The sequence below is a fragment of the Atractosteus spatula genome, chromosome 5 (assembly GCF_055471065.1).
Source record: "Atractosteus spatula isolate fAtrSpa1 chromosome 5, fAtrSpa1.hap1, whole genome shotgun sequence".
NCBI classification, from domain to species: Eukaryota; Metazoa; Chordata; class Actinopteri; order Semionotiformes; family Lepisosteidae; genus Atractosteus; species Atractosteus spatula.
The window spans coordinates 58,001,096-58,018,208 of NC_142710.1; the positions used below are offsets into that span (position 1 = coordinate 58,001,096).

The 17,113-nt window shown below is 37.4% G+C and overlaps 1 protein-coding gene across 2 annotated transcripts in view; it reads right to left on the minus strand.

The window, feature by feature from the left end:
• Nucleotides 1-389: 389 nt before the first annotated feature.
• Nucleotides 390-17,113, minus strand: part of dag1 (dystroglycan 1) — a 41,681-nt gene continuing 24,957 nt past the window's right edge. For both annotated transcript variants that reach the window (XM_088915647.1, XM_088915646.1), the window contains exon 3: nucleotides 390-6,594. In XM_088915647.1, coding sequence (XP_088771773.1) covers nucleotides 4,282-6,594 — 2,313 coding nt within the window. In that variant the 3' untranslated portion in view covers nucleotides 390-4,281. The remainder of the gene's footprint in view (nucleotides 6,595-17,113) is intronic.

The following is a 17,113-nucleotide window of genomic DNA, read 5'->3' on the forward strand; positions in this document are numbered from 1 at the left end:
CCATTGTTCCTCCTCTCTAATCAGTGGTGCACAAAAAAACATAAAAACAATTATTTCTTCACATGATCCTGCAGGTCTTTTGTTTTATTCTGCTAAAGGTGGAAAAAAACTAAACATACAGTAAGAGGTGGAAACACTGGCAAAATAACACTGGTATTAAGCTCAAACACATAAGTCTGACTTTTTTATTCCCTTTTCACTTCTGGTCACTTAAGAGTGATGAATTTTTTCAAGGTTTTCATTGATTTTTCAGAATAAGAAGTGCTCCAGTGTGACACCATCCTCCCCTCCACCCAAACACACACTAAAAGAGGTGGCTGGGAATCAAGAAGAATCCATAACGAAACAGAGCTGCATACATAAAACAATAAAGAAGCTTGTAGTCAGAGTTGGTGAAAACACTTTTTAATACAAGAGTTCAACATACAGTGTCTAGTGGCATAAATAAAACAATGCTATTAAAAACAGTAAAAAGAAAAAAAATGCCGTTTGCATTTTTTAAAGATTCATTTTTGTATTCTTTACCAAAGCAGTCATTTTACCCCCTGTTTTAGTTAAGTTGCCATGGTGATGGACAGTAGTCAGGCTTTCTAGACTCACGCAAACGTTTCTTGTGCTACCTGTTTATCATCAGGCTTAGCTATCGTGTCCGCTGACCACATTGTGGAACCAACATGAAGATGGACCACATCAATGCAGCTAAGCCAAGTCTCTCATTGTAGAACAGTGAACCCATCTTTGTGACTGGCCTAGCTTCAATAACTTCACATGCACTTACAAAAAGGTGTGTATTGGGGGGGGGGATAATCATGAAACTACAAACTTAAAGGAGAAAAAAAAAAGTGTGGTCTAATATAACTTTCTGAAGACATACAAAACATTTACATTTAAAAAATACTTTTCTTTCTTCATACATATATAATATCCTCCTATTCCAGTTATAAGGATTTTTTTGTCATTATTAATAACACCATTACTGTAAAAAGTAAATATCTCATAAGCTTTCTATTGCCAACAAAATGTCTGCCCCTTCGAACACTTCAACACTTCAAAGCACAGCGGGAGCTATGTATGTAAGGCCGATGTGATGATTTCATGAATCCACACATTTATATTGGCAAATAAAAACCCAAAACAACAAAAGAATGTCAGAAGGACAATGATATAGCTGCTGTCTTAAGGTAATGAGCACCATGACGAATTTCCCTCAGATATACACCAGGTGCCAGGTTTCAACTTAACATTTTAGTGGTACAATCTTAGCAGTGCTGCTCGGTGCACAATTATTGCAGATAAGTGGGGATACTGTTCCTGAATCTAACCTGCTACAGATACTCTTGAACTTCAAAACAGCAATTCAGTCTGAACCTTCAACCCACACAAAACTATTTTCACCACCTGGTGTTTTGAATTGTCCTGTGTTCTCTGTGCTGCTTTCTGTATCAAAGTATATGATTGACAAGTCAAGATTGTTTTGTGATAAAGATAAATACACTGTTGTTGAGTTCCTGTTCCCATTTCTTAACTCAAAAATTCAAGTACATGCCATTATCTTGTTAGACGTAATGCACTCTGGTTCTACAGAGGGTGGATAGGACAAATTAGAGTTCTAAGAAACCAGGAGGAATCTGTTGGAATTTGTGGTTATCCTTTAGGATCAAGCACTGAATTTAGTTAGGCACACAGCTGTTGCACACTGTTCAGAGGCATAAAAGGTCACTTCCAAAAAAAAACTTCCATTGCTTCGAAATTAACCCCGTTCCTTAGGTGAATAACTGACACACAAGGAAAACGGTGTGTAGGAGAAACATAAAAAAGAACACTGGATACAGTATAGGAACACTAACAAATAATCCTAGTTTTAATTTTTTCTTGTTTGTATATAAAAAAATTCAGTATTTTGTGAAGAAACACAATTAAAACCCTGGCTTTTGCAGTGAATGTTATTTGACGGGTAAGTCTGAGTAGTCCACCTGTGCAAGGGTAACTGCAAAGTTGATATGCAAAAAATATTTTTGGTGGGGTATTCAATAAAACTTTTTCTTGTTCTGCTGCACATATTTCACATTCCTGTGCACACAAAAACAATTTATATTGCAGATTGATCTTCAGGATCCACTACAAGCACCAGGACTAAAACACTAACATGCAACCCTCTCCATTATCATCCATAAATGTTTCTGAAAGCCAGAACTCACCATGAGTTTTCAAGTAGCTTTTCTACTAAATTCTTTTTTTACAGAAGGTGAGAAAAACAACCAAAAAACAAAGGAACGTGACAGTTCAGAGCTTATTCATCAGTAGACAATCTCAGAGTTGGGACTTCATGCAGTAACCCACTATGAAGTGACTGGTTTTGATCAGCCACTGGAAAATAAAGTCAGCATTGTAGCGAAACTTAAATGTTACATAGGTTTGGGGAATCTGCAAAATATCACAGCCCTGGTGAATATTAACACAAATATCAATGTCAATGGAAGCATTTCACTATAATTTAAAAAATAAAAATAGACACTCTATAATGAGATTTAAACTATTATTGTATAAAATTAGTACACACCTTTTCTATTAGATAAAGAGCTATGATAAGTAATTTTTGGACCTTTAACAGGCATTATGAAGGGTTGCCACATCCAGCCATTCACTTCTTAAATTTATGCACAACAGTGCACATTACCAGACACTTAGCACCACCCAGTATGGCTTTGTACATTGCCAACCTGACTTTCGCCAACTCAAGACTGCACCAAACATTATTGCAAAGGGTAACTTTCAAAAGAAAGAAAAAAATGGGATCTGCTGAAAATATCAGACATTCCAGAAGACATTCAAATTAAAATGTGGGAGAAAGCCACTGTTCAAAAGGTGAGAACATAAACACTATATAACCCAAGGATAACGAATTTTAAAGGCCATTAAGAACTAAAATTCACCTTAGAAAAAAAAAGTGACCAATGAGACGAAAGAAGAGATATACAGTGAATCAATTTTACCTATGAAGCTAAGCTTTTACAAATTGCTGTATGCTATTTTTCCTCTTATAATAAAACAATTTGAGGCTGTATCAAAAATTTAGTAAAAAAATTAGATTGAGAATTTTTAATCATTTTCTTTTTTTGATGATTTCACTTATGAAACACCCATTTCATTCCCCCCCTTCTCGCCTTCAGTGATTCATGTGCCTGGAACCGTGATTTCAAAGCTATGGATCAATCGCATAGGCTTATTATAGTACTACTGCACTGTTTTTTTAATGTGAGAACAAGAGCATCACTCTACATAAAAAAAATAATAACCCACTTTCCAAAATAACCTGCAGGAAGCTTTTTTATTGGACAACTGCTCAGCTTATTTTGCAATAATGATGTAGGTATTTACACAGGCATACAATTGGGTACAAAGACACTTTTTGTGTAACACTTTATATCAGGAATAAAAATGGCACCAATATACAATATGAAACCAATGGCCATGTGCATTCTAACAGATGCTTTCAAAATTAGCTTTTTTTTCCAGGGTTGGCAGGTGGGCAGACACTATGAGCCTGCCACTTTTAAAAAAATATTTAAATGACAAACCCTGTTCATAGTTTTTTTTTTAATAAAAGGTTTCCTGCAGGTTATTTCAATCTGGTACTTACCAACAAAATAAAATCTAGCAGAACATTTTTTTCAGATATACAGTGGATTAAATGAAAAAAAAATTCTTTAAGTCTCATTTTTAGGCTACCTCTTGTTATGCTTCTTTTTGCTAGACACATGTGAATAAGGATAAAAACAGTACAATTAGTGTTAAAGGCAAACCTTATTGAATTGAACGCCAACCCCAGTGCTGCCTGCTGGTCAGTACATGTCCCCCAAGGTTATGTTTTTTTTGTAACAAAACATTTAAGTCTGCAGTCTGTTTGGTTTTTATTGTCTTGTATTATTTAAAAATAAAGAGTTCATACAATAAAAAGAGTGCTGTTAGGCAAGACGGGTTTTGATTTGAAGTCCATAAAACAAACAAAAAGAAACGGGGGAAAAAAAACTCTGGGGTGGGTGTACCTCTTGGTATGCCGTTTCAGTTGTAGCCATCATTGGAAGGGACTAAGTTCTTGACGAAAGCACTTGCAGGCTACCATCTAGAGTTTTTCCTTCCTTAACCCCTTTGCAGCCATACCTAGCCCTCCCTCCCTTGTTATACCTCCCCCACCCTTCCCTCCCAACTTTCCAAACAGACAACACTGGTGTGGAACTGCAAAGTTCCCTTCTCCTCCTCTCCTGGAGGTTCCCCCAGATGTTATGGTGGCACGTAGGGAGGTGGTGATCTGTAGGGTGTCATGTTCTTTGGACGAGAGCCTTTCCCTTCCATAGGGGCAGTGAAGGGCGGGGGAGGCTGATAAGGGGGTGCGTTAGGATCCTCGTCCCGCAGAGCAGTGTACTCTCCCAGAAGGTCCTGGTTAAGAGGGGTGGTTTCTGGGCTGACCATATTGGGGTACTCTGGGGGTGGTAGAGGAGGCTTCTCCTCCTGTAGGATGAGGGGCATACTGGATGAAGGTGGGGGTTTTGAATCATCCAGCTCGTCAGCAAAAATTATTGGCACGCCCTTCTTAATAAAGGTGGCCTGGTCTTCAATTGTGAGTTTTCCCTTCCGCTTCTTCCGATAGCAGATCATGGCAATTATGCCAGCAATTAGAAGAATGGCAGCTACCACCACTGCTGGGATGACTGTGTGCAAGTACACATCATCGGTGCTCTGGCGTCCTGTACCTCCTGCAGGCGTAGCAGGAGGGGGAACAGGCATTTGTATTATTCCAGGTGGTACAAACATGTAATTTCTGCAACTTCCTGTCCCCTTGACAGTGATGTTAATGGGCTTAAAGTCTGGCTCCATGACATTGTTGAAGGAGAGGGTGGGTTTGCCTTGGGTGTCTGAAATCTTCTTGCTCATGGCCTGAATCTGTTCTTTTGGACAAGGGTCCTGCTGCAAACTATTGTTGGTCCACTCGACCACAATGGAACCCTTTGAGATGTTTTTCAGAGTTACAGTGCTGCTGTTACGATCCCCAAATGCGTAGGCAAGTTTCTTAATGAGGAGAATCTTCTTGTGCACATCATTAGTCACCATATGGGGCTCCCCACGGAACCGGGCTGCAAAAAGGACAGGTGGCTTGTCATTGTGAGGCCAACGGTGCACATGAACCTCAAAAGCATCCACCGAAGTCAGGCCACCCTTGTCAGTTGCATGCATGAAATATTCATGTTTTCCCACATGGGGTGTATCTGGCAAGCCATACATAAGCTGACTGGTGCTATTGAACTGTATCCAAGAACTATCCTCAACTGTTTCCTTCTGGTTCTTCCTTAGGGTCAACCGCAACTTATCTGTCGTGCCATCCTGGTGATCATAAAATGTATCTGAAGGAATCTTCACTTCAAAGTAGGTGCCAACCCAGGCATCCACCTTATCAATGTGATTTCGTAGCTGTGGTGGTGTGTTACTAGTATCTGGTAGGCTAACAGATGGGGGACCTTTGGGAGTCTTGGGTGTGGTGGTGCTTCTTTCTCTGGGGACTGGAGTGGATGTCTTTTGCTTTCTGGGTTTCTTTGTGGAAGAAGGTGTTTTTGGCCTCCTGGTAGTAATGGTTGATGATGTTGGAGTGGCAGTGGCCTCCACAAAAACAGGTCTTGTCATAGTGGGTTGTATAGGTATTGTACTTGTGGTTTCCATGACTCTTGTAGGCTGAATAGGCCCTAAGGTAGGAGTATGAGCAATAGGATCTCTTGTTCTGATCGTAGGCTTTACAGGTAGGGGGACAGGACCTCTCACTGGAGGGGCAATAGTGTCAGTGGTAGGAGCAATGGATGGAGAGGTAGGGGTTGGCACTATGTGAATGGGTGGTTGGGGAGGAGGTGTTGTTGGAGGCAGTGCTGAGGGGATAGGTGTGGGGGTGGCATAAAGCTGTCGTCTGATCCTTTTGGGAACATGGGGTTTTTTGTTGGCAATATGCCAACCTACAACTGGGTAACCCAGCTGTGCTGACATAGTTCCTTCTTTTGCTGGCACTTGCACGCTGCTGATGTCAGGAACGCTACTCTGATCAAGGGCACAGCCCAGTTTCCAGGACAGCAATGCCCCATTTTCCACCACCTTTTTTGCATTCCCAGGCCCAGCCATGAATGCAGACATGTCAAAGAGTCTGTTATTGACAACAGGCAGGAGCTTCATATGTTGGAGACTAACCTCTGAGAATTTCTTCATGTTACTCAAGAGCTCCACTCTTTGCAATGATGTCATTTTTGTTAAATCCGCATCCAGTATAACTGTCAGAACAGTCACGGGATCCTCGTTACCGCAGATGAAAGGTTGAACCTCATTGGCAGATTGGATTGCCAGTTGGATAGGATCATCAGCATGTTCTTCTGGATGGACCTCAATGGAGAAAACATCAGGAGTCTGAGTAACATGGCTCCCATTAGCCATCAACTCCATAACAGAGACAGAGATGTAATGGACACCCTTATCTGCCTCCACAGGAAGTCCTTGTAACATATGGCTTTTGGGATCCCAGTGTAGCCAAGAAGGCAAGCTGTCCTTGCCAGCCTCGGTTACCTAGAAAACAAAGAGATATTTGTCAAAAAGAGAGTTAAGCAACTACAAATGCAACAAAAAAAATCAATTATAAAGCATTTAGATTCCGAAACATAAAAAAGTGTTTGGACTTGTGGTTAAAATACTTTACTTAGAATCAACCTAAAAGCACCTGCATGTGATATCTGTGCAGTGAACAATAGGAACACCCTTATAAACACTACAAGCAAAACATTCTGTTTTTTGCTCATACAGTTCCGTCTGTTTATATCCAACGTCCACAAAACTGTAACCAATTAAAGCTTAAGAACCCCTGAGATCCAAGATGCCTTTAAAAAAAGGTAGCACCTAGGAATTGTTTTTTTTTTTTAAGAATCAAATCACCATATTTCCCTAATTTTGTACCCACCCAGTCTGGAATCACCAATAATATAGGATTCAGATCTGTGGCTGTCTCTGAGTGGTACAGGAGTTATAGACATGCTCCTCCCACACGTCCACCTTTAAAGAAATTCACCATTTGACATTTCGTAAATACAGCAGTGTATTAAAAGAGTTAGCACTGATTAAAGGAATAATGTGCCTTTCACTAATGTCACTAGAAGCCTGCAGTCAGCAAGTTCACAGGAGTCACTGTTTGCTAGGAAGCAGAATGGACTGGCTAATCCAAACCCTATTATAGTTACATGCATTTTTATAATTCCTTAAACTAGTACGCTTACCTCTCCCAAAAATTAGGTATGGTAATCTACATCGGAAATGTCAAAACCAATGATTCAAAAAACCTAGAAATATACCTTGACTGTGCTTTTGTCTCAACGTTTACACAATAGTACCAGAACTTGCTTGGTTATTTCTAGAAGTTATTGCCAGGTTGTAATCAGGTTTTAGGCAACCCAAAACCTGCATAAAATGTAAAGAAAAAATGTAAATGTAAAGAAAATACGGTGGCTATGTTTTAGTTTTGGGGTTGTGAAGTCCATTGTAAATCCATGTGTAATAGATTAATAGAACATTAATTGTTTGTTAATCTGGTACTAGAAACTGACCTCTATAGATGATTTACTACACGGTCATTAATAAAATTCAAAAAGTTCTCATACATGCTTTATGAATGGATACTTTAATATTTATAACTTTGGTATGCATTATAAAGTGTCATTTTCATGTGCTACCAAATATTTTTTAAAGGATAGCTATACCGAATGTGAGAAAGCTAATGAAAACTGTCAATGTTACAGCCTTTCTTGAGGGAATTAAGAATGAAATGGGTATCTAGCTAGGTAGAACAAATCCATTCTATGTCAGGGTTTCACAGCCAAATTACAGGAGTATAATACTTCCACTTCTGTGAGGTGAGACCTGTGAAATTAGGCACTTCTGGAATGGCTCACATTGGAGCACAACCCTCAGCCACTTTATCCCTTCAGATTGTGAGCTTTTCAAAATCTCACCACAGGGAAGCTGTCTGAATTAATACAATCTCTCACTGCTAAATCTCACATGAGTGATTGGAAAAGACAAAGACCATTATAGAGCAAAAAGGATAACCCAGTGCTAAATCCACACCACTTAACTCCAAGAAAGGATTTTGCATCACCAATAGTAACTTTCCTTCTTCTACTTTTTTGACCTGTCACTAAGGTGAGAAGAACAGAAAGCCAGATAACAAAACAACTGTCATTGTAATTGTAAGAATGATTCACATCATATCAGTCCTACTTAGAACCTCTTCAGCTGAACATGGCCAATGTGATTTCCCTGCCTTTCACTGAAAGTCAAACTGTGCCTTGTCAGGGTGGCAAAACGGATCTGAGAGCAACATTATTCCTCAGGACGAAAATGGCTCTGGCACGAACAGGAGATATGAAAAGTTCTCCACCTCTGTTTAGAGGACATTGCAAGGCCATAAATATCATTGTCATTTGCTTCCCTAACAGTTGTCCATACTAAACTTAGCAGCTTTAAAGGGGAACTGCAGTCCCGAATTATCAGACCGTTTATTAAATCTCAGTAACAAGATAAATTCCTAGACTGTACAAAACAAAAATCACAAATTCCAAATTAGGCACAAAATCGTGAACTTTGTGGAAGTACTGTAAGTCACCATATTGTCCTTAACCCCTGGTCTTGCCGTGAACGAGAGCAAGAGGACAATAGCGTTATGCAGCCCCTTCCCACTCACCAGTCAGTCTAATAATTAATGTAATGCAATGTACAAGCAAATAAGTACAGGTTGTGCAGCATTCATTTCACTGCAGAAATTTTCCAACATTATCTGCACGCAGAGATAATTAAGTCATATTTGTTGGCAAAGTTTCTTTAAATCTAGAGCAGTATTTCTGTTGGATTAAAAGAGATGTATTCGCTAACCTGCTTCTTTATAATGTAATAAGGCTGCTTTATGTCACCAGAAGTTTTGTTGTTTTTTTTCTGAATTGCAGAATAGGGTGTTGCGCATGCCTTGAAATTTCAGATATTCTTATAAATTATAAGTTTTAAAAAGTTAGTGTACATTTTACTTTTATTGTGGTTTGAAATACACTCATCAATGCTGATTCTTTTTAACCCTGAAACTTTAAATAGTGTTGCAGTTCTCTTGCAATGTTAATCACTCAATACTACATTAGTGAAAAATGTGGTAGAGAAAAAGACATTTAAGAAGTTAATAATTTACCACAGATGGGGAAGTAAGATGGGAAATAAGGCTGCTTTATGTCACCAGAAGTTTTGTTGTTTTTTTTCTGAATTGCAGAATAGGGTGTTGCGCATGCCTTGAAATTTCAGATATTCTTATAAATTATAAGTTTTAAAAAGTTAGTGTACATTTTACTTTTATTGTGGTTTGAAATACACTCATCAATGCTGATTCTTTTTAACCCTGAAACTTTAAATAGTGTTGCAGTTCTCTTGCAATGTTAATCACTCAATACTACATTAGTGAAAAATGTGGTAGAGAAAAAGACATTTAAGAAGTTAATAATTTACCACAGATGGGGAAGTACTGTGTGGAAAATTAAAATGTTAGCCTTTCGTTATCTACTTCCAGGTTACTTAATAGTCTGTCTATAAAAAAAGTTCCTGCTTAGAGTCAACAATGCTTAGATTTCTCATAGCTGACTAAACAGTGTAACAGCGGAAAACACAGCAATGTGAAGTAATAGTTAGAGATCCTGATTACAGACAAGAGGGTCATGGGATCAAATCCCAGGTGAGACACTGTTTGAGAAAGGTACTCTACTCAAATTGTCCCATTAAACACATTTTATGGAACTATAATCCAGATGTCAGGTTTATACTAGTAAGGGATATGCCAGTTGTGGATATCCCGCAATGGAAATAAAAACAATGTAAGGTTTTAAGACGTACATTCAATACACTAGAAAGTCAGCTTGTATATGACATCAGTGCAAATGTACAGCAGTCAACATTAGCTGGTACATTAGGCTAGCTGCTAAAAGTTAAAAGGTAAACTTCACATCTTTGATTTTGAATGCTCGTTAAAAGTGTCTAAGGCCCTTTAGACATTGAGTCTAAGATCACAACATTATATAAAAGCGTGCAGAGAACAATGCATCCCACGCACACAAAAAGGATAAAATTTCAACAGCTAAATTCAGAACAAGTATAGCGATCCTGGTTTCACATTGTACCATAGGTAGAAAGGAAAGATTATCATAATGCTCACCAGAATAGGTGGCTTGGTGACAACGGATGTATAAATAAATTTGGTACAGTAAAAAAACTTCCAGACTCAGATCTTAAAATAAAACAATGCTTGTTTTGAAAAAAAACTGATAATAGGTAATGGCCGGATGGAAAACACGAATAAGGAAATGGACTTTCAAAACCCAAAAAATACTTAGTCTATAATAAATATATACTGCTCAGCCATATTAAAACAAGCACTACAAAAAACAAACACTTTTGCTTCAGTGTTACAGTCTGACAGTTAGTAGCTGTAAAAATTGGCTACAACAACATGGCTATGGGAAAAAAAAATGGTAAAAATGCCTCCTATTCAAGGTTTTAAAAGCACTGCCACGTTTCTTCCACTTATTTGCATTTCACTGTTCATGCCGACGTTCGTTGGGTTGACTATGTCATTTCCTTTTAGGATTTTGAATCCTTGGATGATGATTGTCTATAATAATCGACTACAGACAGAAATGTTTCAGTTATTTTAGCCTGCCAGTGCAGTACATTACTTTAAGTCTGTGAATGCGTCTGGTTGCTCTTCTGCGGATTGATTCCGTAGCAGCTGTATATTTTTTGTAACATGGTGACAAAAATTGTACACTATTAAAAAATGTAGTCTTTCAAGTGAATCACACAATTAACTTTGTACTGCTTACAAAACAGTTAATTGTAACCTTGATTTAAGTTCTATGCTCTTAACTGTATAGAAGCGGAGCATTTTCTATTTTGCGTCTGCAAGCAACACCCTGTATTTGTCTACTTTAAACTTACCACTACCAGTGTAATGCTAAAAATAAGACCAAGCAGCCCACTCAGTGAAGTACACACTCTTAGCCATAGAAACAAAAAATCCTCAGCACCCAACCTATACAAGTTAATTTTACAGTTAATAATTCCTAGTTGATAAATTATTTAAGGCTGCTGCACCCACGATAGATCATTAATGCACTAACCAGTACACAGCCATCACAAGGGGAGCTGTGCTATAGCCTTGATTTTATTCTGCTCCCATTACAGTCTTTTTCAACCTTCCAGTCTTTTCCCCTATTGGTATTTTTCTAATCAGAAAATAAAATTGACAGCTGAGATGCTTCTAAAGACTGTTGTTATCCAGTCAGCTATCACTTTTGAACCTTTCACTCCAGAGGAGGGAAAATGAGGCAAAATAATAAGAGCATATTCTGGCCACAATAGTCAATATAAGACGATGCTGTAGTTGAATCCAATGCTACTGTAGTTCATCTCAGAATGTTAGCAATCCAAGTAATGTGCGGTAACCACTAGTATAGAAAGCTCTACAGACTGCAAAACATTTTCCACCACCATTAGTTCACCATCCTTCTGAACACAGTCCTGGTTTCAAACATCACCTTAACACCAAATTTTACAATACAGAGCAAGGGCCAAAGTTTTAGTGTTGGTCTGGGTTACAACATGGTACCAAAATGACACAGACATAACTGCCCATTTTAAAATTGCTGCAGCTTTCTTTTTAAATATCAAAGCACAAACCTATGCTATTTACTAGTATGTAAACAGCATAGATATGCTGTAAGGGTTGGAGATTTAAGCAGCCAGGGCTTTGAGTGTGGTTCTCTTACTAAAAAACCTCTTTTGTCGATAACCAAACTGCTTTACCGGGGAGCAAAGCATTAAGGACGCCAGTAACACAAGATATCCAGCTGTCAAGATTATAAACAGATTCTTATTATAGCCCAGAATACCCCTATAGCCCTGACCTTCAAACACAAGCTTAGAACAGCCTTTAATGTTTCCCCAAGATTGAAAATCACTTACACATAAAAATAAATTCTTTCACATTTCCATTTAATTAATGCCACTGGCCACTTATCTTTGGCAGTCTCAATATTCAAAACCTTTTTTTTTTTAAAAAAAGAAACGAACTAAACTTCACTAGGTGGGATTTATAAGTGAACTATAGCTTTCAGCAAGTCTACACTGACATAAAAGGATCTTGCTAATACTTCATTTTTGCTTTGGAAACCCTTGCTAAAAAGTGTTTGCTAAAAAAAGATATAAACATGGTATAAAAGATCCAGTTTCATTCAATTCTAAAATACTTTTAACAGACAGCAGTTTTATTTCTACTGTCAGAACTAGGCTTGCATTTTTCATGAATTAAGACGGGCCACAGATCATTCATATTAGGATTTGCACTGAATTGCCACAAAAAGAAAATATATTTACACCACAATAATGTAATTGTTTACTTATTGATATAAATCTTTCCCTGATTATTTATAGCAACAACAACAAAAGCTGAAGCAGAACTGCTGAAACCATGCATTACAGGGCTCCCATTACTCATGTTTAACCTCGCTGATCCATTAAGCACTGCAACACAATACTGCAGTTTACAGCATCATTCTATTAAAAGTATTGGGCTATTTCAAATTAATCCCCATTTCCAATATGAACAGTTCCTGTCTAATTTCAAACACTGTGACCTCATAGCTATTACCCTGAACAGATTTGCTACTTTGGTTAGAACAAAATACAGTTTTGGAATCTGATAAAAAATAAATACTTCATACAGAGTAGAAACTGTATATGTAACAAAGCTGGTTTGCAATCGCCATGCAGAAAACAAACAAAGTAGTATATTAACGGAAACCTAAAATAAGTATATTGCATGAAATGCTATACTAAAATAAGTATATTGCATAAAATGATCCGATTGGGGTGCTACGTCAGAGTGCATAACACAAAAGAACAAAGCAGAGGTTAATCCCACACTGAGAAGTAGAAAAAAAGCTTTGGAGCCTTCCTCAGGTGGCAAATGTGTTTTTTCATTTCTATTTTTCAGCAAGAAATTAACTCATTTTTTCCCTTATTGTATGAACTGTTCAGAATCAAATTGGCCAAAGCTACTTTGTCACTTATCTTAAAGTAATAAGAGTTCCATTTTTCAGGATGTGACATGTCAAAATACAAAGGCTTTCCTTATGGGCAAAGGGTTAAAAGTTCCTATACTTCATAATGTACAGCCATAGTTCCAAAAGCCTGTGGGTGAAAACCAGTGCATGTCGAATAATGTAACAAAAGGAGCAATTCCTTAGGGAAATATAATTTTCTTTCTTAGGCAGATCGGGGGAGAAGAGAAAAGCATGTCTGATAAAAAAGCAGGAGAAAGAGTTGTATTGTTCAACAAAAGAAGGTGGCAAGAGTAAAAAGGAGACTATTGTATCAGTCTGAGGACAGCTGTAATGATAAGATTTCATATTTCGTTAGAGTAGGCACAGGCATGCCTTTGTAATGTTATGCGGGTGAAATGGAGGCTGAGCAGATGAAACGTTGTCTGAGCTCTTGATTTTCCTGTGGAAAATGAGAAGGCGAGGCAGTCCAGGCTTGTCTGTGAATGTTTAAGAGGCTCAGAACTCTTTTATTCCGAAAAGATGACCTGCTATTAGGATAAAAAAAAAACTGTCATTCTGCTAATAAAAATAACTCTTCTACGCTTTTCTACTGGAATTGGCAACACAAAAGGATAAAGTCTTAAATATTTACTGGGAATATCACCTTCTGAAGCAGCTCTATTTAAACCACAGTATCAAAGCATTTATTGAAATACTTCCTTCTTCAAAAGAAAAGCTTTTGGATCACAGAATGTGTTCTGTTGTCACAGTGGAATTACCTCTGTGACAAAACCTCTCTTTCAAGTTATGACAATGTTCAACATTTATTTAAAAAAAAGTAAAATTTAAGGATAATAAAAAATGTCATGAAAATTCCATTTCCACAAGATGAGATAGTTACAAATGGAAAAATGGCACTGACCTTTTAAATCAGTGCCTAGGTACTTCAATAGTTAAATCTAATTTCTCACATTATGCGTTTCCAATCAAGTATTATACAGTTTCAAAGTGTTCCAACTGTGAAACATGAATGGATTTCATGTGTAAGCAAGCAAAATGAGTGCCTTGCTCTGTAAAACAAGTCTGAACTACATTGAAAATTCAACTGCTGTGTGAAAATCAGAAGACCTATTACAGTATTTTGTTTAAAAAAAAAACAGTTGGGAGCTGTAAAACTACATTTATTCAGGTAGGAACAAGGATTCAGAAATTCCTCATCTCACTTCTCTCGCAATGCATATACCAAGAACGGCATGTCTTCTCCAAAGCAAAATTGGTAGTTTGCAGTAAAACCACAAACGAGGCCTTCAGAAGCCAAATGAAGCATACCATCGTTCTCTATGAAAGGCACACATTCAACTCCAAAGTGAGCCAGGGCCGTGCAAGAAGGGAAATTGAATACAAATGGAGCCCGCTGCTTGTAATGGATGAGAACAGACCTCAAGTTATTTCGTTTTTTTGGTACTTTATCAGCTTTTATCAGCTTATCAAACAAGAAGCCAAAGTAAACCTGAAGTAAAAACCTCTCCTGTGAACTACAAGACTACCATATTATATTAATAGAAATCTAACTTATGAAATAACTTCAAATACAAAATTACTCCATTTCCATTTTTGTTGTGTGAGTTTCCCTAATTTTTTGTTGCATTTTCTGGGATTTCAAAATAAAAAAGAATGTTATGTGACATACAAAATCATATGATTAAACATGCATAAGATATGAAGCATGGAGGTTTTCCAATCAAAATATTCCTTAATAACAATATAAAAAATGTCTCATATCAGCTCATAAATGTATGCATAGACCAAACTCTTATTGATAAACACTTAACTTACTGTATAATCTTCACGTTAGTGAGAAAACAGCAATTTTAGTAAGACAAAACATGCAAGGAAAGTAAGCCGTCTTTCCAATGCCTTTAATAATTTAAGGGCAGAGTGTGAAGACTAGAGAATTAAATTACTTAACTGAAAAAAATTGGCTTAACCTGAAGTGCTTTTAGGAACAGGTACAGTAAAAGTTTTCATCTACAGTTTCTCAGGTGCCATTTGCCAGTCCCCCAAACATGTGATCTTGTTTATCACTAGGCAAGCTGTCTGAACTTTTTTTAAATATAAATTAAGAAGCAATCCAGAAGCTAATGATGCAGTACAAGTGGAATTTCTCACCAGTCATCTTGCACAGTTAGCCAAATGAGAGGTGCTGTCATTTCTATATTGAGAAAATGCATGTGGATCACTGAACCAGAGGATGCTAGTCACGCAGTCAGGCTCCGCATGGATCTGTGATGGCAACAGCACCACTCTCCAATCTATCTGCTAGTTTCTTTGCAGGCAGGCCTCAGAGTCCATTATACTGCAGTTTAACAAAGGCCTGTCACACGAAGAGTGACTAAACAGGACATTTCTAAAAAAAGGGTATGTGTTTTAAGGGAGGAGTTTAGGCATAACTTTTTTTTATTATTAAGTTATTCATTAATACACAGTAATGTAGAGTGAAAATCTCAGTCATACCACATGGAAATCTATGTGACCACAATGTGCAAGGTTTGGCTTATAGTCACCAATGGGTCATCTTATTGTACAGAACACAAACCTACTGCCCTCTAGTGGCACGGTCCTTCTATTTGATAAAAAAAAGAAGAAACTAAAATTATCTCCAAGTTATTGATAACTTTTGAAAACAATACCAATAGGTTCTTAACCATGGCTTTTAAAATGTATTTCTAAATGCTGATCTTCACTTCACTTTGATTCTGCTATATTACATACTCGGCATGATGCATGATCTGGAAATCTGCAGCATAGCGATAAAGGCAGAAATGAACGCAAAATATACATTTTTTATAAAACATGGAGACTTCAACAAAAGCCTGTTGCCATGTTAGGAGAATCAAAATAAATAAATGAAATCTAAGACCAGACAGACTTCAGCAGGCTAATCTGGAACAATTTACGTTTGACCAAAATATGAGTCACTGCTGTCTCTACATGTTTTACTGATACAAGTTTTCCGTTGCCACTGGTGCCGGGGCTAATTAGATTTCAGGACCAGTCCTTCTGTAAATACTAGAGAGAAAAAAAAAAGCTTGTCATGGCTGGATCAGTGCAAACTCACAGCAGCAGGATAAAGAAGAGAAATGCACAGACTCCGAATGGCTAAAGAGATTCCCATTTTTGCCCTGCCTTTCATCACGAACATCAATTGACTTCACAAAATCCAAAACGTATCTGACAAGAATTACAAACAAAAAGACAAAGGTATAACAAAACACATAAATGCTGCTTCTGTATCTCGCACTATGCCCAGCAGGGTCCTTGGACGGTGTTTTTTATAGTAGTCATACAATCCTGTGATATAACGTCTTTATAAGAGACCACCACACTAATCACTTCAGGTATTAAGGTATTTAGATCTTCAGGGTAATTTAAAGTTAAAACAGCTGTTTTTATGGCTACCTACCACTCTGCAGCAGGGTGTAGTGCCAAAAAATGAGCAACAGAGTAAAGGTTGCGCTTGTTTTTTCACAGCTGTGAAACGCTTCAGATTTTACCCCTGTTGAGATATACACAGAAGAATGTATCTGTCAACACTGAATAATTTCACTTATTAGAATATTACTATTATAATTAGTCTATTATGATGAAGAAGCATAAAAATTAATTACTAAACAAGCAAATTCTTATTTAAAGGTGTAAAATGCTTTGCTTCTTGTTACTCTTTTTTTTTAAATACTTGGTGCATTTTTGTAAAGATCGTGCATAGAAATGGGTCTTACTGAGCAGTTTTACTCAAGCTTTCCGAGGAGAAGCAGAGAAACTTAGATTCAAACTCTTTTCATACATATCTTCTGACCTTGCAATAAGTATATCATAGAACCTTTTTGAAGTTCCAATGTCTTAAAAAGATGAAAAGCTTCTACCAACGTCAAAGATTCTTTTGGAACACACTGCTTAACGTATAA